Source organism: Corythoichthys intestinalis, chromosome 3, assembly GCF_030265065.1.
Source record: "Corythoichthys intestinalis isolate RoL2023-P3 chromosome 3, ASM3026506v1, whole genome shotgun sequence".
Taxonomy (NCBI): Eukaryota; Metazoa; Chordata; class Actinopteri; order Syngnathiformes; family Syngnathidae; genus Corythoichthys; species Corythoichthys intestinalis.
The window spans coordinates 43,900,435-43,927,770 of NC_080397.1; the positions used below are offsets into that span (position 1 = coordinate 43,900,435).

At 38.5% G+C, this 27,336-nt stretch overlaps 1 protein-coding gene across 1 annotated transcript; it reads left to right on the forward strand.

Annotated features, from left to right (window-relative positions):
- Positions 1-730: 730 nt before the first annotated feature.
- Positions 731-27,141, forward strand: adra1aa (adrenoceptor alpha 1Aa). The gene is made up of 2 exons (XM_057832272.1): positions 731-2,379; positions 26,464-27,141. The coding sequence occupies exons 1-2, from the start codon at positions 1,368-1,370 to the stop codon at positions 27,024-27,026; spliced, it is 1,575 nt and encodes a 524-aa protein (XP_057688255.1). The 5' UTR covers positions 731-1,367; the 3' UTR covers positions 27,027-27,141.
- The last annotated feature ends 195 nt before the right edge of the window (positions 27,142-27,336 follow it).

Consider the following 27,336-nt stretch of genomic DNA (forward strand, 5'->3'; position numbering starts at 1 on the left):
CTTTATTATACATGTTGCTAACGCAGCCGTGTCTGTCATTTGCATCTAGTTCTGTATATATGTGAAATCTACCGAAGCATCATGTGGGCGTAGTTTGTAGGCTATCGGCTACAGTCAGGTATTATTGGAGCCACCTAGCATAGTAGCATCACGTTTGCAACGGCGTCACAATCCCTTGCTTCCTCCCCACCCCTGCTGTGCTCTCTCGTCTCCGTGAGTCCATCTTTTTCAGACTTTTCTCGCGTCAGTCAACCAACATCGTAACTTAGTAACGCACGCCTTTCCTGCCTCAGTAATGGTAACGGCATTGCCAAGATGAGAAAAGTCATTAATTAGATTACTCACTACTGAAGAAAATAACGCCGTTAGTAACGCTGTTATATTCTAACGCCGTTATTAACAACACTGATCACGATATATCACCATTTCGATATTTTGTCACATCCCTAGAAGCTATAGCACTGATCTTATTTAAACTCTTGCTCTGTTGTAAATTTCCCAGATTGATTATGTTCCAGTACGCTTTACTTGTACTTGTGCATCATGATTTGCCACCATGAACATAATGAAGCTGCAGTCACATTGATCAGCGAGGCAAGGCCTTGAGCGATCTGACTCACAAAAAGGCAAACAATGTAAAGAAAGAGACAAAACAAGGTTTGTTGCTTTTGTTTTTCTAATGTCATTTTTAATTTCCGCTTTCTTTTCAAAGGCTCTGGATGCTGATTCTGTTTCATGCCTGTTGTAGTCGCTCAGCAATTACTCCAGCAATCAAGAGCAGGAATCTGGAACATGATTGCGACCACCTGTGATTGTGTCATGGACTTGAATTATGTCTTTGGAGACTAATACTCTAAACCTGGATTCAAAACGGACTTTTGAAAAAAATTGTACACGGACAAAGGAGGAGGACCTCAATTGTGCTGGAGTTACATGGTTGTCTTTTTGATTAGACAACTAAACATTCCCTTCTAGGAGCAATTGCAAGGATATATGGCAGAAATTTGAGGAATATTACTTTTGACTGCATTTGGAGCCGATTTTAGTTGGCTGTAACTGTACAGTTAACATGACAACCAAGCTGGGCTCTCTGGCAAGGTAGCAAAATGTGTCACTCAAAGTCACTCATGCAGTGAAAGTTCCATGTCCTGCAAGTACCCCCGAAGTCTTAGTCACCTATTTCAACTGGGCCAACCCACTTCTGTCATCATTTGTCACAAAATTTTCAGAACACATGCAAAATGTGGTGCACAGCCATTTCTCTGCATGATTATGTGTAGAACATTTTTAAGAATCAAGGTGGAGTTGTGTCTATTATCAACACTTTTTCAAATGGAGCATGAACATTTTTAAGACTGCTGCATTCTATGTTCAGTATTTCCATCCTTCAAATAGAACCTGTTCAAGACCGAAGACTTAAACAAAACCTTTGGTCCGACACGGGCTACTTTCAGACTCCGGCATCATTGGTACTGGCACAGATGCTACCTGTGTTACACAATATGACACCAGTTCCTCTGACTCAAAACTGCTCCAACTGCAGCCAGATGTTGGCTCTAGACCTCAGTGTGATCAAACCTGTCGTTCTAGGCTTGGTGCTCGGCGTCTTCATTGTGTTTGGAGTGGTCGGGAACATTCTGGTTATCCTCTCGGTAGTTTGCCACCGACACCTGCGTACGGTGACCCATTATTTCATCGTTAATCTAGCAGTGGCAGATCTGCTACTGAGCTCTACGGTACTACCTTTCTCTGCCATATTTGAGATCCTGGAGCGTTGGGTGTTTGGACGAGTCTTTTGCAATGTTTGGGCAGCTGTCGATGTACTTTGCTGCACAGCCTCAATAATGAGCCTGTGTGTGATCTCTGTGGATCGCTACATTGGAGTCAGTTACCCGCTGCGTTATCCGGCAATAATGACAAAGCGCAGAGCTCTGCTGGCTGTCATGCTTCTGTGGGTTCTGTCTGTCATCATATCCATCGGACCTCTGTTCGGCTGGAAAGAGCCAGCACCGGATGACGAATCCGTCTGCAAGATCACAGAGGAGCCGGCCTACGCTATCTTCTCTGCCGTGGGCTCCTTCTACCTTCCCCTGGCCATCGTCCTGGTCATGTACTGCAGGGTATACGTGGTGGCACGCAGAGAGAGCCAGGGCTTGAGGGAGGGCCAAAAGACTGAGAAGTCAGATTCGGAGTTTGTTATACTAAGGATTCACCGAGGCAACACAACTGTAAGTGACGACGAGGCGCTTCGAAGACGCACACATTTTGCCCTGCGATTGCTGAAGTTCTCTCGGGAGAAGAAGGCGGCCAAGACGCTGGGCATTGTGGTGGGCTGCTTTGTACTGTGCTGGCTGCCTTTCTTCCTGGTCCTCCCTATCAGTGAGTATCAGTTTTTCTATTGTTATTTATAAAACGACTCTTTTCAACTGGTTTGTCTGTGTACCTCCTCTGCATATCCTCACTGGTTGCAATATCAGTTATGCTGTAAAATCTAGTAAGATCCAATACCAACTATAATAAAGACTAGTGCTGCAACGATTAATTGATTAGCTCTAGTAATCCGTTGTAATGGTTTGTTTTGAAAGTGTTTGCATTTAGTTTTATTGATTTGAATGGATACACTGCTCTTTAGTGGCAACAGTGAATATGACATAACTCATTTAACATGGCAGAATTCAGCTGCTCCCTGTTAAAGCCAACCTAAGGTAAGTTTTTGTGTGCGCTAATATTTTTTTTTAGTCATTGGTAATTTAGTTTATATGTATATCTAGCCGTTTTGGGGGGAATATGTGTTTGAACGATTTCTTAAGAGCATTGCAATAAACAAACAAAAAAAAAACTTTAGCATTTTATATCATTTAAGCTAGCCAGTTTGCCAATTGTTCTCTTGTTGTACTTATATCCTTCTTTATTTATTCTTTTATACCGTTTAAGGCTTATTTTTTAAAATGAAATTTCAATCCTGCATAGTTTGAAGAAACACTCAGGAATTTTTATTTTGTATTCGCATTTAATGCTCTTCTGAAAGTGCAATTGTAGCAAACCTTTGTTTTATACTATATCTCCCAAAATTTATTCTGCAACACATTAATGTTCTTAATCTGATTACTTGATGATTCAAACTAACTAGTTGATAGTTTAATCCACTACGAAAATAATCAATAGCCGCAGCCCTAATGGAGACTATCCCAGCAAGCTTCAGGCGAATTGTTTACTACCCACTGTACTAGGCCTTCACTATATATATATATATATATATATATATATATATATATATATATATATATATATATATATATATATATATATATATATATATATATATATATATATATATATATATATATATATATATATATATATATATATATATATTAGGGCTGTCAAACGATTAAAATTTTTAATCGAGTTAATTACAGCTTAAAAATTAATTAATCGGAATTAATCGCAATTCAAACCATCTATAAAATATGACATATTTTTCTGTAAATTATATATATATTCTGTAAAATAAATTGTTGGGATGGAAAGATAAGACACAAGATGGATATATACATTCAACATACGGTACATAAGGACTATAGTGGGCATTTCACTCTACTGTCATTTAAATCTGTCTATCCTGCCCTCACTCCGAAGCGTCTACTTTTTCCAAAGCTAGACAGCTAGTGAACGACCCCATAATTATCAGACTTCTTCCTTTTTCATCTGATTTATTAATAAAATGGCCTCAAACCATTGTCCTCTTTAGACCGTCGTAAAGCTACAAAAAAAAAGTACAAAAGCATTGCATTAGCAACAACGTTAGCTTAGCACGCTATACAGGTTCACTAAACATAAACAAAAAGCGTCTCATACAAAAAATGTAAGATTTCGCTTACTAAAATAATATGTACATTATTTACAACAACCATACTTACGGACAAATCTTGTCCAAGGATCATATAAGCACAACATTACAACGTAGGCGTCAGCCCGAGACGTCGTGCAGCCATATTGAACTGGCAAGACAACAATAAACCATGTCGCAAAGCGACCACAAGAGTTCGCTGTTAGACAGCACAAAAAGCCTTGCTGTAAAACTTACCAAAAGGCAGAATACTGTCTGAGCGTGAAATGTGCGTTAATTGCGTCAAATATTTTAATGTGATTAATTTAAAAAATTAATTACCGCGCGTTAACGCGATAATTTTGACAGCCCTAATATATATATATATATATATATATATATATATATATATATATATATATATATATATATATATATATATATGTGAAACGATTACAATTAATTAATCGTAATTAATCGCAATTCAAACCATCTCTAAAATATGCCATATTTTTTTGTAAATTATTGTTGGAATGGAAAGATAAGACACAAGACGGATATATACATTCAACATACTGTACATGAGTACTGTATTTGTTTATTATAAGAATAAATCCAAAAATGGCATTATTAACATTCTTTCTGTTAAAGTGATCCACGGATAGAAAGACTTGTAGTTCTTAAAAGATAAATGTTATAGTTACAAGTTATAGTAATTTTATATTAAAACCCCTCTTCATGTTTTCGTTTTAAAATTTGTAAAATTATCAATCAAAAGTAGAGGTAATATAATAATAATAAGAATAAAAATAATAATAATAACAATAGAGTGACCAAAGTCTGAGTAAGTTTTATATGTATTTTGCATAGCTATTTTGATCAGGAATGCCAGTTCACTTTGCATTGTTGTTTGACTGTTTGAGAATAGGGCCTAATTACTACAGACTGAAGTGCTTTTCTTTTTGTGAACATTTTTTTTTTGAGGGATATGATTATTATTTTTGTTGTGCTTTCACTAAATGATACTTTTGTTTGTTGTGAAGGATTTGCCGAAGCTTATGCCAATAAACGGCGCGGTCCAAAGAACGCCTGTGTCCACTCGCCTTTATAGCATATATCTCTGTACATATCTTACCCAAAATACAACAAGAGACACATAATTGCCACTAAAAGAAAGAATACTTACAGAAATATGTGTGGAGCACAAATAGCACAATGCAACAGCATAAACGTCTCGCAACTACTAATTCTCCCACTAATAAAAGGATTAACATTAGTATGGAACGGCGCTGCCCCCAAGCGGCCGGTAGCATTCTCTTCACTCTTAATGTCCATATACGGCGTCATTGTCGTCTGTTTTAGGCAATGCACGAGCGGGTCATTCAGTGCATGCGTTAATTGTGTCAAATATTTTAACGTGATTAATTAAAAAAATTAATTAACGGCCGTTAACGTGATAATTTTGATAGCCCTAATATAAAATTGTTTTTTTTTTTGTGTGTGTGTATTTTTTTAACAAGTAAACTTTTGGTTTACTTCATAAAAGCATCAAATGTGCAGATACCTGGATCCTTTCATATACAGCAAGCCTTGATTAAACGGCATTATATAAATCACGTGATCGGAAATCTGGCCGATCGTGGCGTTTTTCAGAGGATCGGGTTTTTAATCCAAAAAATATATTCATGTTTTTCTGCTTCATGTTCGCACAGCCTCTCACCCTCACTCCTGCTAGGCAGTGTGACCAAAATGTTTTTCTTGGTGACCAGTGCAGCTGGCGATTGGTACTTAATATTAACGATGATTTACAGGTTTGTAGCTTTGATCTGGCCCCTTTTTTCTCCGGCACTCTATAGGGCAGCTTTGAATTTCATAACACTTTGTGTAATGACAATAAAGGCATTCTATTCTATTCTATTCTACATCACAAAAAAATGTGCATGGTATGTTGATTGAACATTCCAAAATGTCCGTAGGTGTGAGTATGTGTGTGAATGGCTGTGTGTCTATATCTGCCCTGTGACTGGCTGGTAAGCTGTTCAGGGTGAAACAGTGCAACCAAAAAGTAAGTGTGGAGCTTTGGCAATATATATCCTAATGTTATTTTTTTCTAATATTGTTCAGGCCTATCCCAAACGGAGCTATTCAGATAATCTGGTGAAAATTCCTCTAGTCTTAATATCGCAAACCCACCGAAAATCGCACTGATAATTTTTTGCCAATATCGTTCAGGTCCTTTATCCTTAACCTAAAAATGAACATAAACCACGTAAACACTATTAAACTAGCAAATAACCCTGACATTGTCAAAAACAGTATACCAAGGTTCATGTGCACAGCCATACACAACCTTCCGTTGTAGTTTCATACGGACCAAACATACAAAAGTTGTATTTTAATTCAAATGAGGCTACTAGGTTTAGGTAGACTAAAGATGCAACTTTAATTTAATTGATAGTTTCATAATTAATAACAAAACCTGGTACAGCTAAGCAGGGAATCAAAGGTTAGTCGACATTAAGAAAGTTATATTCCGCATTTATACATTTCAAACAATAGCAATTTTAGCGCAAACAGAAATAGTTGAATAGTATTGTTTAAAATATCCCCCTCTGTAGGCCCTGGCTAGGCACATCATAAATGCTCTCTATATTGTACAGTAGATAGCTGACAGCCTCAAGTGTATTTTTGTCTGTAAACAATAGCTCCGAATATGAGAGTGATGTCTTTCACACGTAGCACCATGATTGAAGTGTCAATCCTCCGTCCTCTGACCCTCGTTGTCTGTGGATCTTTTAATCACAATCTTAGGAACAGACAGGCAGACCCATCAAACGCATGTCAAGCTTTATGACGCAAGACAATCCTGAGGAAAAATCACACAGATCACCAGCCGTGCATGACACCGTGTACAGTGGTGTGATCAAAGAAAAACAAAAAATTAATGATGGAAGGCATTCATTAAACTGTTACAGATCATCAAATGTTAAAAGGAATTTTAGATAAAATGCTTACCATTTGCAGTTAAGACAATTATGATAGATGTTGCACATATAGGACAGTATTTCGTACTGTTAATCTTAAAAGACTAAATATATATCTATGATACAATAGACTTAATAATATATTGACGGGGCGCAGGGCCGATTCATAGGGGGCCTATCTCCGTCAAAGCTGACTGAGTGGAAACATAGACAAAGAGCTTTATAGATTGAAAATTCTAGTGAATAAAAGCTTGAATCCCTGAATTTTTAATGGATATGAAAGTAAAACAGTCTCGATTCTTGGTTAAAAGCAAAAAAACAGGCAGTTAGCATTTTTTTTACATAAATATGTCGAATATGATGCTAGTCTTTTAGCCAATGTGGTGCAGCCTTGTCACAACAAAGAGCTTTTTACAATGAAAATTTTTCTGAATAAATGCTTAAATCCCTGAATTCTTTATAGATATAAACGTAAGACAGTCTCGATTTTTGGTTAAAAGCAAAAAGCCGGGCAGTTAGCATTTATTTTACGTAAATATGTCGAATGTGATGCTAGTCTTTTAGCCAATGTGGCGCCACCTTATCACAACAAAGAGCTTTTTACGATGAAAATTCTTGTGAATAAAAAGCAAAAAGCCAGGCAGTTAGCATTTATTTTACGTTAATATGTCGAATGTGATGCTAGTCTTTTAGCCAATGTGGCGCCGCCTTATCACAACAAAGAGCTTTTTTCACGATAAAAATTCTTTTGAATAAATGCTTAAATCCCTGAATTCTTTATAGATATGAATGTAAAACGGTCCCATTTCTTGGTAAAAGCAAAAAAAAAACGGGCAGTTAGCATTTATTTTACCAAAATATGTCGAATGTGATGCCAGTCTTTTAGCCAATCTGGCGCCACCTTATCACAACAAAGAGCTTTTTACGATGAAAATTCTTGTGAATAAATGCTTAAATCCCTGAATTCTTCATAGATACAAATGTAAAACAGTCACTATACTTGGTTAAAAGCAAAAAAACGGGAAGTTAGCATTTACGTAAATATTGCGAAGTACTACGCCTATGCTGTAGCGGCTAATTTCTCCCATTGATTTTTTTCTCTACATTTCAAAATGCATGCGTGGTACGAAAAATATAATAATTACCTCCTAAAATCCTCGAACAAATCACTCGTGAGACAACCCTTCCTGTTTGTATGCGGTACAGCTTTTGTACTTTTTCAACCTAAATCCGGCATTAGATCGCTGCAAGTGTGTATTTAAGAATAACTCCTCCTAATGCTAGGTGTGGGCAGGCCCCCTACCCGACGGCGTGGGGCAGTGTCAGCACCCCATGTCCCGTCAATATATTATAAAGTCTATGTATGACACATTTTGTAAGTTAAGCAAGACCTTGTCTTTTTGTACTTCCTTTCATTTGTGTTATTTGAATGTATGATTGAACTATACTATTATTTTTGCTACTTGCAGAGGACGATAACTCCACTGCTTCACACGCAATAGTTGTTTTTCATCTTCTCCCTGAACTTATACGATGGGGTAAAAAATATTTTAAAAACCTTGGCATATTAAGTAGTTTAGTTCAACAATGTCAGTATTAAACGTTAGTAAAAAAAATTAAAGTTGATGGTTAAGGAAGATATTCTGTTGATTTATGGGTTGATTCAGATTTTTGTAATATCTCAGGGATGAAAAAAAATCATGCCAATGGTACTTTTAAAAACCCTCATTGGCTGCTATATATGTTATATATGCTATATGTTCATTTCACACTGTGCGGAATTGAAGTTATATCGTTTGCGAATGAGTAAAACATTATTACGTTCCATTGACATTAACCTCTGACACATTTTTAGTCCATTGCAAATGTAAACTCAGCATGCCGACAAAAACCTGCAAACGGATCAGTGTATTCACAAAAGACTGACAATGTTCAGAACTGAACAAAGGGAGACAATTAACATGACAAGTGAATGAAAAGGGCACCATCTTGAAAGTACAATAAATTAGACACAGCTGAATCCACTCAGACTAATCACAGCACACAGGTGGTAAACACATCACTGATTGGCTGGGAGCTGAGAGGTCAGGGCTGATGAGACCCAGGTGTGACCAATCGCACGACAAGATGGAAAGAAACAATTGGACATATTACAAACGCAATTTCTGGAGAAATTCCGTAGGGAAGCTTTGCTCTTCTGTGGGTCACGTCTCAATAATTTTGAGATTTTTGTGTCACTTCCTCACAGTGTTGTCACTAACGCGTTACTGTAATCAGATTACTTTCTTTCAGTAACGAGTAATCTAACGAGTTCATTTTTACAAACTGATTAAAGTTATTTTCCTTAGTGTCTATCGTTACTATTTTGTTATTGCCTCATTTTATGTAGAATAAAGAATCTTGTAGTTATGTACGAAGAGTATCTTGAATAGAAAATGTTAGAAAGGTTCCGCTACGTGTTCGTTTCCATGGTAACCGCTCATAGGTCTTCCTGTTTTGGTCTCGAGTCACACGTGCCAAGTGTTTTGGGACTGACGTGTGCCAGCGCTAGGGGTGTGCCATCTTAGGCACCCCACGATTCGATTCGATTACGATTCAGGGTGCTACGATCCGATTATTGAACGATGATCACGGTATTGACGATGATCGCGGTTATCGCGATTATATCGATTAATCATACATTACTAATTAATACAGTCGCCAAACAAATTCATGTCCATTATTTATTTAAAATATCCTAATGATTCAACAGGAACGATGGGAACATGCCCATACAACAATAAGCTGCCCTTAAGCTGCTTTTCTATTTATTTATCTTTTTTACAAGAAAGTGCAAAAACATTAACCATTTTAAATGGAGTACTTATTTCTCTCAATACAATAAAATTTACACAGGTGGAGTGAATTCCACATTTTCTTGAAACAAAGTGTCTTTAGAAACCAACATAACCAACATACTTTGTTTTCAAAGATTTCTGTACTATTTCGCATGTTTGTAGTGTTACCGCTGTACTTAATCCTAGTTTTACACGTTCTGCATATGAAATACACATTAGCGAATTAGCTAATTAGCTTAGCGCTTGACGCTAACTATTAACATCTCAAACACAACAACAATAAAGGCTAAACAGTACAAGAGGGTTTGTGTACTCATCTCTTATAGATACACACGGGTCTTAGCAACACACTCAGGACGTTTTTCAATTGAAACGCCTTAAAACTAATGCTGGACATCTGAAAGACAAGGAGCAACGCATTATCTGTCTTCCTCTCTAGCCCTAAAAAATAACTTGCGCATCGGTGGTCGCGCTTGTGTTCCTGCCACTAATGTATTTTCCAGTCTTTTGAAAAGGAAGAAATCTCTCTCTCAGTAACCGGCAGCATCCATCATACCGTGCGTGAGCCCGTCATCGTTTTTGAACCTTCGTGAATCGTAATCGAATCGTCACGTGTCGAAGCGCGATGCATGTAATAATCGATTTTTTGGAACTCCTCTAGCCAGCGCGGGTGCACATTCGAGCCGAGTGCAGCAATCTGTTGAGATGTGTGAGGGAATGTTGATCTGTGTGAGTTCATGAATGAACGTGAGTATTTTTCCTTCATTCTGGAGGGTTCCGGCGATAGGTTGGAGCCGCTACATGCGCGGCCGTTTCTTAGCTTTGCCGTTGCAATAGCAGATAGTCGTCGCTCCTGCTTGTCCTCGCGAAGTCAACGACCATTTTTTATATCATATTTGTGTTGCACATTTACGCCGTGAGGTGACGTGTTCGTTTAGCATCTTTGGGATATGTTGTAAGTCCGATTGAGTGTAAAGTGCATAGTTACCGCTACGTTTTGTGGCCAAATTGACCGCGCGTGTGTTCGGCGGACTTCCAGTTTGTGCGCGTTTGTGCACTGTGCAAATCATTTGTGTGTTGTTGAATATTGTGCAGTCAATTTGCATTGTTTTATACTGGCGCTTATATGCTGTTAACCCTAACCCCTAAACCCTAACCCGAAATTCAGAATTTTTGACATTAGGCTCAATCTTCGAGTTAGCGGGTTTAATTAGTCGGTGGAGTTGATTTCAACAAATTCCACGCAGTTTGTCATGTGCCAGGTTAGTTTCAGGGTTTCCAGAGTGGCTAAGCTAGTGTGAGTCAATGGTGTTTGAAAGCAACTCCATCGACTAATTAAACCCCTGCTTACTGGAAGATTAGCCTTTTGTGAAAAATTCTGATCTTTCCCTTTAAAAATTCAATTATCGGAAAGTCAATTGCATTCAATGACATTTTTCTGTTGTCATTCTTATGTTGAGGCAGCAAAGGGAGAATGATTGGTCAAAAATAACTGATAAATTACTTTAAAAGTAACTTAGTAGATAACATTTTTGGCTACCATACCCACCTCTGCATCCGAGTGGGATAAGTCCTCGAATGCAGAATAAGAGCAGGACTAAAAAGTTACAGAAGAAACATGCTTGAAATTATTTGGACTGGGTAAACAGCCGGAGTGAAATCTGCTCTCCTGGTTTGTGAAAGGCACGATTTTCATCTGTTCAAATGTTAAATTCCACCCGATTCAACAGTGGTGCTGGTAAACAGTGAAATGAGACTCTTTCTGGCACTTATATCATTGCAGCCGATCAACACACAGTGTTTCACCATTTTATTGACAGTAGCTATTAAATTTATCTATGCAAACACTCAGCAAATGCCAGAAAAACCCATATGTTTACTTCAAGCATGACGTCCAGAGGTGTGTGACATCGTGGGCAAAACAGGCATATACAGTATTTAACATTCAAAAAAATTAATAGCACATCACAATATTAAGTCGCAGTTTAATCAGAAATGTACCTAATTAGGGTGAAACCCAACCTGATTTTATGTAGATAAAGTCATCTAATTAGTGCTGTCAAAATTATCGCGTTAACGGGCGGTAAATAATATTTAAAATGAATCACGTTAAAATATTTGACGCATTTAACGCACATGCCCCGCTCAAACAGATCAAAATGACAGCACAGTGTCATATCCACTTGTTAATTGTGTTTTTTGGTGCTTTGGCGCCCTCTGCTGGCGCTTGGGCGCGACTGATTTTATGGGTTTCAGCACCATGAGCATTGTGTAATTATTGACATCAACAATGGCGAACTACTAGTTAATTTTTTGATTGCAAATTTTGCAAATTTTATTAAAACGAAAACATTAAGAGGGGTTTTAATATAAAATTTCTATAACTTGTATTAACATTTATCTTTTAAGAACTACAAGTCTTTCTATGCATGGATCGCTTTAACAGAATGTTAATAATGTTAATGCCATCTTATTGAATTATTGTTATAATAAACAAATACAGTACTTATGTAAGGTATGTTGAATGTATATATCCGTCTTATCTTTCCATTCCAACAATAATTTACCAAAAAAATGGCATATTTTATAGATGGTTGGAATTGCGATTAAGTATGATTAATTAATTTTTAAACTTGGATTAACTCGATTAAAAATTTTAACCGTTTGACAGCCCTACATCTGATATAATCGCATGAAATGAAGGAAAACACAAAAAGATCTTTTTCAACTGTCTATATGTCGCTGTCATAGATACAGCAAATGAACAAAGGTAAATTAATTTGTGAGTCAAATAATACAAGATCGTTATTTACATTTTGTGTCATTTTTTATGGTAGTGTGCAGATAGATTTCTAATCTCAATTATGTGTTGTGGCTTGGTAAATGTTGTGGAAATTAGAAAATGAATGACTGTGACAATCCTCTCCTAGAAAGGTATTTCTAAAGGGATTTAGTCAAGAAGATGAGTGAGAAACTTAATTGCTAAGGAACAAACCCGGACACCCCGTCACCATCACCCACATGGCTGAAGTGCAATAAACCTCTATCATGATTCTGGGAGAACACATTTTCCCTCTCCTTGAGTGATCTGAAGTCCTTGATAGGATCTCCGAAGGGAAAATTTGGAACACATACTTTCAAATTATGTTACTATAATATTTTTCTACGTATTTCTTTTGGGAAAAAAGTCTGACTAATTGATGAAACCAATAAATGTACTACTTTTTACTATTTACAAATGCCCAATAATTCCAATGACACAAAAATAATGTACTACTGGACTAATTGTTACGTTGTAATTGTTGGAAATTGACGTTTTAGCCAGATTGCCGGAATCATGCCAGCCCAACCGCCAGAACCGCACTAGTGCAATTCCAATGACCCGGGCCGGCACAACTCCAACAACCTGGCCAAAAGGCCATACTCCGCGCGTTCGCCTTAGTTTTAAAAAGAGAGTCAGTACAAGGGGTTAAAAGTTGGAAGAAGGCTTCCAAACGGTGGCCGAGAGGTGTCAGGCGAAATGCAAAGTCCAAACACTTTGCAAATAGAAAAACCACGAACCCCAATTGCAAACGCTTTGCAAAAGAAAAAAAAGCATGAATGCAAACTGCCACAACACGATCCCCAATTCCTAAAGCGCGATCCCAGATTGGCAAAAGCACGAACACAATTGCCACAACACGGCAGCAAATGGCTCGCAGCACGAATGCAAATTGCCACAACACAATCCCCAATTCCTAAAGCGCGATTGCAAATTGGCAAAAGCACGAACGCCAATTGCCACAACACGACAGCAAATGGCTCGCAGCATGACCGCAAAAGGCTCACAAGACAATTGCAAAGACGATGACCCAGAAGTAAAAAAAAAAATAATAATAATAATAGTAAAAAAGACGTAACTTTGTATAATGCTATATGTGCTTTGTGACCATCTCTACGGGCCTCCGTAAAGTTGCCCCCCCCATCAGATGCAAATTTATATAAAAATGATGTTAATCGTTTGTGCTGCAACGGTTTTGTAGATACAGTATTATGCTTTTATTGAGATATTAATTTCGAATAGGGACATCACTCGTAGCTTTTTCTTAGCTTAGCTCCCGCAGCTAATGGAGCGTACCAACTCTCTCAGTAACAGAGGGATGTCCTAACGACTAGCACGAACAGAGCACAAAAAAATTCGGGTCCATTTTGCGGTAAATTGGGGGGCTTGAGATATTAGTTTCGAGTGATGATGTCCCTCTAAGCCCCTCATTTACTGCAAAATGGTTCCAATTTGTGCCATGTGCCCTGTTATTTTATGCTAATGGAGCGTACCAGCTCTCTCCCTCTGTTATTTTAATGAAGCGTACCAACTCTCTCAATAACAGAGGGGTGTCCTAACAACTAGCACAAACGAATGGCACCAATTCGGAATCATTTTGCAGTAAATGAGGGGCTTAGAGGGACGTCATCACTCGACATTAATATCTCAAACCCCCCAATTTACCGCAAAATGGACCCGAATTTTTTTGTGCTCTGTTCGTGCTAGTTGTTAGGACATCCCTCTGTTATTGAGAGAGTTGGTACGCTCCATTAGCTGCGGGAGCTAAGCTAAGAAAAAGCTACGAGTGACGTCCCCACTCGAAATTAATATCTCAATAAAAGCATAATAATGTATCTACAAAACCGTTGCAGCACAAACAATTAACATCATTTTTATATAAATTTGCGTCTGATGGGGGTGGGGGGGCAACTTTACGGAGGCCCGTAGAGATGGTCACAAAGCACATATAGCAATTAGGCTCGAGCGTATGACGTGACACTCGCGAGGTTTCCGCCGCTATCGCCATTTTGGAAGCGAGAAACATAAACAGTGAGGCATTTCAACACAGGTCGCTCTTTAAAAATGGTTGGAAATTATTGTGCGGTAAAGAATTGCAACAACTGATCGAATAGAAAGGAGAATGTACAGCTCGACGGAACACCATTGAGTTTCTTCCGGATCCCTACATGGAGAAAAGGCGAGGGAAAGGTCATATCTGAACTTACCAAACGTCGAAGAATGGTATGGGTGGCCTCGATCAGAAGGAAGGGCATAACGTTTGATTCTCCTTACACAGAGTTTGCTCTATGCACTTCCACTCCGGTAAGTTAATTTCGTTTGTTTACGCAAATTTCAGTAACTTTATGCCCTGAGTCGGCCTGTTGTTAACTATAGCTACAGCTAAACAGCTAGCATGCAGACATGTGCATTGTCTTCATAAGACATAATTCCTGTCGTTGCTAAATGAAAAAGCTGTAATATTTTGACGTGAGAGAGTGGCAAAGAATTTGTACACAGGCTACATTTTCTGCAACAAAAAATTTGTACATCCGAGGTCACAGACTAATGTAAACACACATTGCCTACCTTTGCTAGAAAGATGGTGTTGCCGTTTGCTATGGTCATAATGTGCAGATCCTGCACCCATCCGCAGCAAAACTGTTCGTAGCTTTGTAGTGATTTGTAGTTTCGGAATTGCTGATGAGTGTAGTAACATACACCAAACACTAAATACAGCATGATGTCCATTTTGCGTAGTGGTGGAAGCTTGTCGACATCTTTATTCCATTTGTGTTCAGCTTACTCGTGAGGGTCAACATTGTTCATATCTTTAAAATTGCTCACATATCTGTCCTTCGCCGTGGTAACAAGTTTGTCTCTGTATCGAACTGGCAAGATTTCCCTACATTTTTCCATCTTTGGCACTCGTAGTTGAATTGTATTTGCCGTTAAGTTGAAATGTCCCGTGATGCAGACGTGCTTCCGAAATGGCTGCGTTGTCGCAAATCTCGCACGATCCCGTGCTGCTGTGACGTAAACGCTCGAGCCTAATATACAAAGTGATGTGTTTTTTATTATTAGTTTTTTTTTTTTTTTTTTTTTAGCTTCTGGGTCATCGTCTTTGCAAATTGACTTGCGAGCCTTTTGCAGTCATGCTGCAAGCCATTTGCTGTCGTGTTGTGGCAATTGGCGTTCGTGCTTTTGCCAATTTGCAATCGCGCTTTAGGAATTGGGGATTGTGTTGTGGCAATTTGCATTCGTGCTGCGAGCCATTTGCTGCCGTGTAGTTGCAATTGGGGTTCGTGCTTTTGCCAATTTGCAATCGCGCTTTAGGAATTGGGGATCGTGTTGTGGCAGTTTGCATTCGTGCTTTTTTTCTTTTGCAAAGCGTTTGCAATTGGGGTTCGTGCTTTTTCTATTTGCAAAGTGTTTGGACTTTGCATTTCGCTTGACACCTCTCGGCCACCGTACTTCCAAACACAAGGTGACAATTTATTCCAAGTTGACAGCAATCAGACAGCAAGGCAAAAACATCAAACAGACCCAGATGAAGAGGAATGCTGGATCCAGGGTCACTATATCAAGGGTCAACAAAAGATTCCCGAGAAAAGACAGCGTTAGCTAAAGAATTTAGTCTTTTGAAGGCTTTTGTGAGCCGGGCTGAAGGCCGGAAGAAGGGTGTGTTTGGGCGTTGTTTAGGGTTATTGTCTGTTGTGAATTGGGCAGGAGGGTTCGGGCACTACTGTTGTCAGGGCAACGAAATTTGAGGATTTTGCCAGCCTTAGCGCCACGTGAGTGCTGAGTGTCAACTTCTCAGTCGCGGGTTCCTCCGTTATCAGATATCCATTGTTCTTGACTGCCCATTGTTGGTTACCAGAAGACCTGATGGTGGGATTTGGTGGTCCAGATGTGGGCTTGTAGATTTCTTGGCCATGATCTGCTTGTCTCGCTCCATCAGCGTCAATCTCGCTCAGTCAGCTGCATGACATGCGCGTTAGGCTTTCGTAGTCAGCAGGCATCCTGTAGTTGTTATCGCTCTTATCTGCCCGTTGTCTTGGCGCTGCAATTTCCAATCACTCAGAGTCCAACTACTCATACTTCAAATATATTCTGCTTGTTTTCTGTGATATTTATTTTATATTGGGTGTGTTTGACTAATATAAACAGTCAAACAGTAAATATGTGAAAGGATACTATCCCCTCATAGTCTTCCTCTTTTTGGCACATGCACAAACTGAAGGGTTTTTTTTTGCACTTCATATTGCTGGTGGTTGTGTTCACAGCAGAATAAAGTATGTGTACTCAGTAGATATGAACAGGAAGTGTACGGAAAAATTATATATAGTTTGAAGCCTATTACATCCTGTCTGTACACATAGCAACAGATATTATCAACCCTTTCATGTACAGGGACATGTACTGGACACTCATTTTACTCACTGGCTGCCATTGACGACACAAGAAATCCAAACCATTTTGACCAGGAGGGGCGGATTAATTTGTTCAATTGCTCCTTTCAGTCAAAATAGATTGGACGTCGAGCACAGACAATGGTACTAAAAGATGAGCAATCACATTCAGTTTTACCGGTTTGAATGAATTGGCTGTCTATCGCCATCAATGCCAAGCGATAAATTAAAGCAACACTTGGTAACCAGTGTTGGGAATAACGCCGTTATAAATAACGCTGTTATATAACGGTGTTATTGTTTTCAGTAACGGAGTAATCTAACTAATTATTTTTTCTGCCGTTACAAAGCCGTAACCGTTACTGACGGTCAAAAGCGGTGCGTTACTTTGAATAAATTGAAGAAACTACCAGCCGTAGCGAGTCTACTCTGTTCTGTTTATTTGTCATCCAAGACTTGGGGTGCGTTCAGGTTCATGGCAATGAAAATAGTAAACACACATAGCCTACCTTTGCAAGAACAATGGAGTTGCCGTTTTATACGGTCATAATGTGCAGGTCCTGCACCCATTCGCAGCAAAACTGTTTGTAGTTTTGTAGCGATTTGCAATTTCGGAATCGCTGATGAGTTTAGTAACATACACCAAACAATAAATACAGCAGAATGTCCAATTTATGTAACTGTGGAAGCCTGTCGACATATTTAGTCCATTTGTCTTCGGCTTGCTCGTAAGGGTCAAAATTGTTCACATCCTTAAGTTTGATCACATATCTGTCCTTCACCTTAGTAACGAGTTTGTCTCTTTGTCGAACTGGCAAGTAAAAGTTTAATGTCCCTCGAGCCAGACCTGCTTCCAATATGGCTGCGTTGTTGTCAAATCTCACGCGATCCCCAATCTCTGACGTAAATGCTTGAGCCTAATAGCGCACGTACTTCAGAGCCAGTGTATTCACACACAAACCGGAACAGCGCGTGCGGCAAACACACACACGCAAAACAGATGCAGAGGGATATGATGGCAGAGCATTCAGAGGAAAATTTGTCCTTTTCGAGGTGGAGATATAAACACTATTTCAAGTTGATCGAAATTAAAGGAAAGAATGTGCATGTAAAGTGTCATTTATGTCCCGGGGCAAGGCTTTTGTCGACATCTGTGATAAGCAATACAAATCTGTTTATTTTTGTTGCACTTCAAGTGTAGGATAAATCTGTTGCTGGTGAGATGCAATAAATATTACAAGGTTTTATAACACAACTACCTGTCTGTTCTTCTCTATTCAACTACCTGTCTATTCTTCTCTATTCAACTGACTCGAATACTGCTCAGAAAATTTCAAATTCTTTGTCATACAACAACTTCTTTTTAAAGTAACGGAAATAGTTACTTTCCCTGGTAACTAGTTACTTTTACTATAGAGTAATTCAGTTACTTACTCAGTTACTTTTTGGAAGAAGTAGTGAGTAACTATAACTAATTACTTTTTTAAAGTAACGTGCCAAACACTGTTGGTAACTTATCAGTTTTGGTCGATTTTAGTGACGCCGGTGGACAAAATCGGTAGTGTTTTACCTTAAGGGAGACTACGTTTCCCATGAGGACCAGTGCACAGCTGCATAGTGTCATAAAATCATGATGAATGCTTGCAGATGGATTAAACAACATTTCTGTTTCCAGCGGCTGTGTGAAGGATGAAAAGTAATAAGGTAATGAATCCAGTAGTGGCTAAACTATAGCATATGACGGTCAGCAACCATGTGGCTTAGTGTGGCTAAACCCCCCACCCCACTCAAACTTGTCAGTGCTGATGAGTTCGGTTGGAGGGCCAATGTTTATTCTGTATATCTTAGCAGCCTCCCTTTCTTTTTCCTCCTCAGACAAAACTTTTTGTCTTTTTTGTTGCTCTGCCATCTTTGAAGAATACGTGTGAATGAATGGGGAAAGGGGGCAGTGACGTATGCCGTAAAGCAGTCGGCGCATTTGTAGTTTTTTTTTTGTGTGGCTGGGTTTCTGCCACCCTCCTCAGGGTTAATTAGTGCAGGTGAAAGCGATACAGACCCTCTCAAGATATAAAAGAGGTGTCATTCAACTAGTTGTCAATCGACATATCATCACATATGTTATGACAATATGTTATAAAGGTTAAAACGTTACCTAGTGTTGCTTTAATTTTATATATATATATATATATATATATATATATATATATATATATATATATATATCTGATTACTTTCGAGCAATCTACCGCGTTAGTTTTTCCAAGCCAGTAATCTGATTAAAGTTAGTTTCCTCAGTAACTGTACGTTACTATTTTATACTGTATGTAGAATGAAGAATACTGTAGTCATGTACGAAGAGCATTTGAATAGAAAATACCGCATTTGAGTTTGGGAGTGACATCACATCTCACGTTTTCTCATCGGAAAAAAACGGGTCACGTGTATGTTGTCGGCGATTAGCCTAGCAATGATCTTAATTGTGGTTGTCAGCCCAAAACCCTCTAAATATATATTAAATGCATCTTACCAGATATAAAATAACTACTACATAATCTGTGGTAATGGTTTGGAGCCCAGTTTTCTCGTCGAATTGCAGCAGCCCATCTCGCTCTCCTCACCGGGTCTCTCGGAATCCGGTAGAACTTCAAGTCTCTCCGTCTATCTTCTCTGTTATTGCAACCGACCGCCACACACGCCTTCACCATTTTGATTATTAATGTTAACGAGCAGATAAACACGCCGTAAATAGGAGGAATGTACGTAGCCGTAACAGGTAAACACGATGTGTTGACGGACAATCGGGCGGCACCAGTCAGGAGGGCGGAGTTGTGACGTCACGTGGGTAGGGTCTATATACTCGACATCCAATTCAACAAGGAAGCACCTGGAATTACAGCACAACGCGTCGCGAAAAAAACTCAAAACAAGACGACAGGTAACGAGGCAGCCAGCAACTAGCCTTTATAATATGTGTAATTATGTACATTTTATAGTTAGAGTTTATAATCGTAGGCGGAGTTTTACATTTGTGGGACTGCGGGGAGAAGCATGTTGAAGACTGAAACGAAAGTCAAAAGTATGGACACACTTCATAATTTTTGTGTTTTATATATTTTCACTGCTATTGTAAATTCTCACTGAAGACATCAAAACTATGAACGAACATGTGGAATGGCAAAAAAAATGAAATAACTGAAAACAGGTTTTGTATTCTACATTCTTCAAAGTGTCTCCAAACTTTTGGCCAATACTGTACAGTGGGGAGAACAAGTATTTGATACACTGCCAATTGGCAGTGTATGAAATACACACATCTTGATACTGTTCGAGTTCAGTCAGCTGTTGAAGTTGTTGTTGGTAGCGTTTGAAAGCTTAGGTTTAAAGAAATTCTAAATATCCATCTTGCCTCCTCTGGTGTAGTTTTGGCTAAGCAAAGCAAGGGATAGTCTCAAGGTGTTAGTCACATGATCTGTTCGAAAAATGATTTTGACCCATTATGAAAACTACATTGTAGGATTTTGGTTCATTTCATAAATTTTTGTTGTTTTATTGCTTTACAACTTTTATAGACAACATTTTAATGGCTAGGTCTTTATTTCAAAGGGGAAGTTCAGAATTTTTTACATTGGGCTTCATCTTGGAGTTAGCGGGGATTTAATTAGTCGTTGGACTTTATTTAAACACATTTCGTGCAGTTTGTCAGTTATTTGTTAGTTTCAAGGCTCCGGGATGGCTAAGCTAGGGCGAGTCAATGGTGGTTGAAATCAACTCCATGGACTAATTAAACCCCCGCTAACTCAAAGATCAAGCCTTATGTGAAAAACACAATTACACGTGATGAAATTTTTCTGTTATTTTTATGTTGAGGCAGCAAAAGGAGAAAAATTGGTAAAAAGTAACTGATAAGTTACTTTTAAAGTAACTTAGTTACTTTGATAATAAAGTAATCAGTAAAGTAACTGGATTACTTTTTTGAGGTGTAATCAGTAATCAGTAATTAAATTACTTTTTTAAGTAATCCGTGACAACACTGTATATACAATTATATATACATATACATATATGGAGGAAAACACTCAGGTGACTTGAAGTTCCGCTCTGAGATCCCCAATTTGGCCAGATTTCAAAACTGTCCGATATGCATGTGTGGATACATCACTGGAAAGATTAAAATCTCAATTTTCTGGGGGAAGAAAAATTTTGAACAGGAGGGCACTTAAAAAAAAAAAAATTTAAACAGCAAAACCCTATCTAGAGGTGAGAGCACGTGAGAGCAGAATTAAAGACGCCATGACTTTAACGAGATATTATCAAAAAACTCCATGTAACATGTATCACTGAGTGTCAAGACACAGCTGTGAATGGCCACAGCTGGATTTTGGGGGGATTTTATGGGTGAAACACGGTAATATAACAAGGGTCGCGATGCAGAAATTGCAGACATCAAGGAGTGGTCGAGTTTCTTTTTCATATATTTAACCTTTTAAACATTTTTTTTTCAATTTCTCTTTGTTTGGATCGATTATTTATCATCTAACATATCGGAGAAAATGTGACAGTAACAAAAAAATACAATTAGGCGATAGTTATGAGGTAGATATCTGTGACTTTTTTACAGACGCCATTTTTTTCATTGTGACATTTGTTTAAAAGTTAAAAATATGCGAGTGAATAATTTTTTAAAGTCTTTTCTTTTTTTAAACAAAACATTAGACATCAACTAATGATTCGAAGCTAAAAATGACAGACATTTTGAATAATAAATATAATTAATTACCTTCATTTTATGGCTGGGTTGAAACAAAAGCGGTTGCGCGACGTCTGTAAACAGTGGTTCCCAGGGTAAAACCGCCAAATTAAAAATAGTTCGGGGGCTTAAAGCGCCATGAATCTGCTATGGTAGCATATAGACATATTGTTCTATCAAAACACAACAGTTCTTTAGGCTTAAAACACAGCAGTTTATTTTAAAGAGGAGTGCAAGAGCAGAAAATGCTTTTTCAGTCTTGTCTATGTTTTCCGCCATGTATATTTTACTTGATTAACCCTTTAATGCCTGCAATATGAAGCAATTATCAGAGAATCACAAAACCTGAAAACTAAGGTCTTAATGAAACCTTTTTTTCAAATTTGTAAAAAGAAAAATCAAAATGCATAAGTGTAATAAGTGCTCTAATATCTTTAACCCTTGCTAACACCTTTTTTTTTTCTCATGGAACCTAAAGATGCATGTGTTGACTTGCATCCATCATTTTTTTTTCAAAAAGAAATGTCAAAATTCTGAATTAGTCTCAAAATCATGAAATTTTAGGTGTCAAATATGATACATTTGGCAATATAGGGTTAAAAGCGTTACATGGGGCGTAAACGGTGTGTATTTTTTCCTATTTTATTAGTTTTCAACAACATTTTATTCTAAATGTATTTATTTTTCCAAACAGTATAAATTTAAAAATACCATAGTGCTTAATATTTAAAAATCTATATAATAATAATTGAAAATATTTAAGGTTATTTTTAAACAAGGATAGTCACTATAGTCACTTGTCCTACAAAGAATTAAAGGTCTTAAGTGTTCTAAAGAAAAAAAAAATCTGTTGTCCTATAATGGGTTAAGTGTCAACTATTTTGAATACAGTAGCTGTCCACTGTAGTGACCACTGTCCCTGATGGGGCTAAAATTGTGCAACATATTGTTGGGAATGTACGTGTTGATGTTGTATGGATAAGATACTTGTTGTATGGATAAGATAGAACTGAGGACATGATCTAAGACTTTGCGGTATGTTGCACAAGCGAAGCCAAAGTCTTGAAAACTGTTTGCATTCACTTTGACAGCAGTGCAGTGTTGCGTCATTAATACATGTCACCCAAAAATGAAACTCCCAAGGGTTCAGACAATATCAGAGCATTTTGCCCAGCTGGGGATAAAATGATGGGACTCCGCTATGAGGCATAAAATGATTTGCTCCCAAGCTCTCGTGTTCCCTCCTTTCCATTTATCAGCATTTCCCGATCTCATTTTTCAATGACAGTGTTTGTCATCTGCAGCAACTGTCCAATAAAGCCTCTCACATAACAGCTTCTCCCTTATGTCCTGGACACATACAGTACAGTAGATCAGTGTTTTTCAACCAGTGTGCCGTGGCACACTGGTGTACCATGACAGATCGTCACGTGTGTCCTGAGAAATTATCGATTTAAATACATTGTAGAGTCAATGGGGCTGTTGTCGGCGCTGCGGTGATGTGTTGGCACTGTGCTCCTATTGGTGTGCTGGTACGTCGCTTCTATCGGTGTGACAGATGCGCCAACTCGACGCTCCCATTGGTGGACTACTGATACGCGAGTGTACTGGGCGGAAAACAGAGACAAGACTGAAAAAGCAGTTTCTGCTCTTGCACTCCTCTTTAAAAGAAATTGCTGTATTTTAAGCCAAAACAACTGTTGTGTTTGATAGAACAATATGTCTATACGTTGCCATAGCAGATTCATGGCACATTAAGCCATTTTTAATTTGTCCGTTTTACCCTGAAAACCCCCGTTTACAGATGTCGTGCGACCGCTTTTGTTTCATCCCAGCCATAAAACGAAGGAAATTAATTGTATTTATTATTCAAAATGTCTGTCATTAGCTTAGAATCATTAATTGATCTCATATTTTTTGTAAAAAAAAAAAAAAAAAAAAAAAAAAAAACTTTAAAAATTATTCACTCACATATTTTAAACTTTTAAACAAATTATGTCACAATGAAAAAATGGCGTCTGTAAAAAAGTCACGGATATCTACCTCATAACTATTGCTTGATTGTATTTTTTTGTTACTGTCGCATTTTCTCCGATATGTTAGATGATAAATAATGGATCCAAGCAAAGGACAAAAAAACAAAAACAAAAACAAAAAAAACCTTAAACGTTAAAAGGGTAAATATATGAAAAAGAAACCCTCGACCACTCCTTGATGTCTGAGATTTCTGCATCGCGACCCTTGTTATATTACCATGTTTTACCCATAAAATCCCCCCAAAATCCAGCTGTGGCCATTCACAGCTGTGTCTTGACACTCAGTGATACATGCTACATGGAGTTTTTGGATCAAACCAAGGTCAGTACGCGATAATATCTCGTTAAAGTCATGGCGTCTTTAATTCTGCTCTCGCGTGCTCTCACCTCCAGATAGGCTTTTGCTGTTTAATTTTTTTTTAAAAGTGCCTTCCTGTTCAAAATTTTTCTTCCCCCAGAAAATTGAGATTTTAAGCTTTCCAATAATGTATCACACATGCATATTGGACAATTTTGAAAGTTGGCTAAATTGGGGGTCTCAGAGCGGAACTTCAAGTCACCTGAGTGTTTTCCGCCATATAGTGGTGTTTTTGCATGACCTGGTTGGCGGGAAAAGGAATAAAGAGAATTAAAAGTGAAAAGGACTCCTGTGTTTATTTCTGCTGTCGATTCTTATTTTGCGAGCGCTACAATATATAATTTATAAAATTATTATGGTAGCCCTTGACGGTATTTTGAAGGACACTCAGCCTTGTTAACAGCACGCAGACGTCGTCAGGCAGAGTTGCAGTAGGAAGGAAGGAGTAGGTGTAAGGTTCAGTCGTGTGCGGGCAGCGAGTTGTTGCTCATGTCACGTTCAAGAACTGCTTCGATTTCTAGTCACCAGCCACGTTACTATCCACGACAATGTGTTGGGGGAGGGTTGATGGTCGTCACATGTATAAAATGGAAAGGATACTTTTTTCGTATATTTACACTTCACGAGTCTAACTTGATAATCCAAATTGAGCTCTGGACAAGATTCTGACTCAGATAAAGGGCCAAGTATAAGTCATGGTAAAAAAAAGAAAATGGAATAAAACAGTGAAGACAACTCAAAGATAAGGCAGTACAGTGAAAGCTATGTTTCGTTCAGATTTACTTTCACCGGGGATGAGACAAAACCTACTCCATTATGTTTCAAGTTCCATCAAATGTCACACTAAGTATAAGTATAAATGTAGAGAAATTACATTATAATTGAATATACTGTATAGAAAGTCATTTTGGAACATTTTTAGTTCGTGGTGTGCCGCAAGACTTTTTTCCATTGTAAAAACATGCCGTGACTCAGAAAAGGGTGAAAAACACTGCAGTAGATAATAGACAATCAAACCGAAACTACCAAAACTCCCACTAACCCAGTACTTCTCAAATGGCGTGTGACCTCGGGGAACATGCTTTTTTTTTTGCCATACTAGAATAAAGTGTACTTGCACATCCACTCAGTGGGTGGCAGTGGCGCTCTCATTTTCAAAGTGCGCGCAGTATTTTTGAAGTAAGCAAGAGCACACGGAAGAGACTCATGAATAGCTGGAGAGCTGTGCGCCGTTTTCGAAAGCCGTTTTCCGGCCGGACTCACGAAGCGACCCGCTGTCCTCTTCGGTTCTCACGTGCCCGCCCGAGAAGTGCCATTTTAGGCTTGGGATCGTCACGACGACCGCCCTCGCCAACGGTTCTCCCTCGGCCGCCGAGAATGCGCTTTTTTCGGGCCATTTACCTTTTGGCTTTGACATTTAATACAGTGGTAGACGAGGAAAGACCACTGTTTACTGTCTCTAAAAATGATTATAGCGGACAGCCGGAAGCCAAATCAATTAAGACGCCACTTAAAGACATTAGACCCCAATCTCATTGATAAGCCGCTTGGTTGTTTTTCAGCGAAAACGTGCCGAATATTGCCAACAATCGTCCCGCTTTGTCAGTGTTATATCAGTAAACCAGTGAGCACTGTTAGCATGCTCAGTGCAATATAACCCCCACATCATTGCAAACTGGAGGTGATACTGGGAGCAGCGAAAATAAAAACTGTCCCTCTGTCCAAAAACACTTTTTTCTTCTATTCAGTTTTTTCTGTCAATTTTTTGGCATATTGTCTTCATGACTTAATGTTTCTAATCAATTTGAATTTGTTATTATTTACTGATTTTATTTTTCAGTATCAAATGGTCAAAAACGTACCTTGAGTGTGTTTTTACAGTTTGGATGTGACTTTTTTTTTTTTAATTCAGGCAAATTGATGCGCGTTAAGTCTTTTCTGTTACAAACGAAACAATGTTAATAAAGTTATACTTTATAAGTTGATCTCTGTTATTTTCTCTAATAGAAAAAAGGATACAATGTGAGGCAGAGGCGTACTTATAATAGTAATATTATAGACAAATGATACTATTTACAGCAGCGGCAGAGTTTGGGGGGGGGGGGGGCGCGAAACATTTACGTCTTCCTTGGGGGGGCGTAACAGAAAATAATTGAGAAGCACTGCACTAACCTTATAGTCTCATATTCAGATCCTTTCATGCCCAAAATTTAGGATTCTCTTCAGCAGGAAATGAAGAAAACAAATTTGTTAAAGTGGTTTTTTTTTTGGTTGTTGTTGTTTTTTGTTTTTTTTTACGTAAAGGTTTTGAGCAAACCTTCAATACAACAAATGACACTGCAGCAAATCCTTAACCTTGTAGACATTTAGACATGCCTTATTATTTTAATCACGAAAACGGAAGTCTGACCCTATATTTGTCTAGTCGTAAATACTGTATCTCTTCTTTTATTCCATCAGGCTCCATATTTCCTGCATACAGACCGCCTGACATTGTCTTCAAGATCACCTTCTGGCTGGGCTATTTCAACAGCTGCATTAACCCCATCATCTACCCGTGCTCTAACCAGGAATTTAAGAAAGCCTTCCAGAGTTTACTGGGAGCTCACTGTCTACGAGCCACCCCCAGACCGCATCAGCATCATCATCATCATCATCTGGCTGTAGGCCAAAGTCAAATGCATGTCCACAACCAGACCCTAACTCTGAACCTTTCCGGCAGGGGTGCATCCTGTCGCCTCAGCCCCTCCTCCCCTGTCGATCTGTCCAGGACTCCGTCCTCCCGGAACAGCAGGGAGTGGAACGTTTTTCCAGACCGTCCCCCTGGGGGAACCGGACCAGCGGACAAAAGCAGAAAAGTAGCAAAACTCTGCAGTAAAAGCTTCCGGCGGGCCTGCTGCTGCATCCCCAATGATGGGAGTCCTCCTCCTGAGGGAAATTGCACCCAGCCCCCTCCAGTTGGAAATCTTCCCACCATTAAAATCCATCAATTGTCCTTGTCAGATAAAGGAGAGCCTGTTTAACCACCGTATTCTCACATGAGACCATATTTATTGAGTTGAGCCATTTTAAAGTTCCACTACTTTGGATCGGGATCATTTAAACCATAGTTATGTACTACTGTTTGCCACCCTTGGATGATGGTGATCTTAAAATCGTTTACCAAATAAATCTTCTTTAACTTCATTTATCATTAAGATGTATTGTTCTGTTGCATGATAAATAATGGGGGTCATTTGTGCTTAAACTCTCTCAAAAGCTCTCCTTAAAGGGAACTACGGACAGAAAGAGAAGCAGTTCCTAAAAGATAAATGTTAGTATGAGGTATAATAA

What these genes read in the sequence shown, in the direction of transcription:
- adra1aa (XM_057832272.1), top strand. Translation starts at nt 1,368, where the DNA reads ATGTTCAGTATTTCCATCCTTCAAATAGAACCTGTTCAAGACCGAAGA. An exon ending in CTTCCTGGTCCTCCCTATCA is followed by an intron (nt 2,380 to 26,463) that starts GTGAGTATCAGT and finishes TTATTCCATCAG; the next exon opens with GCTCCATATTTCCTGCATAC.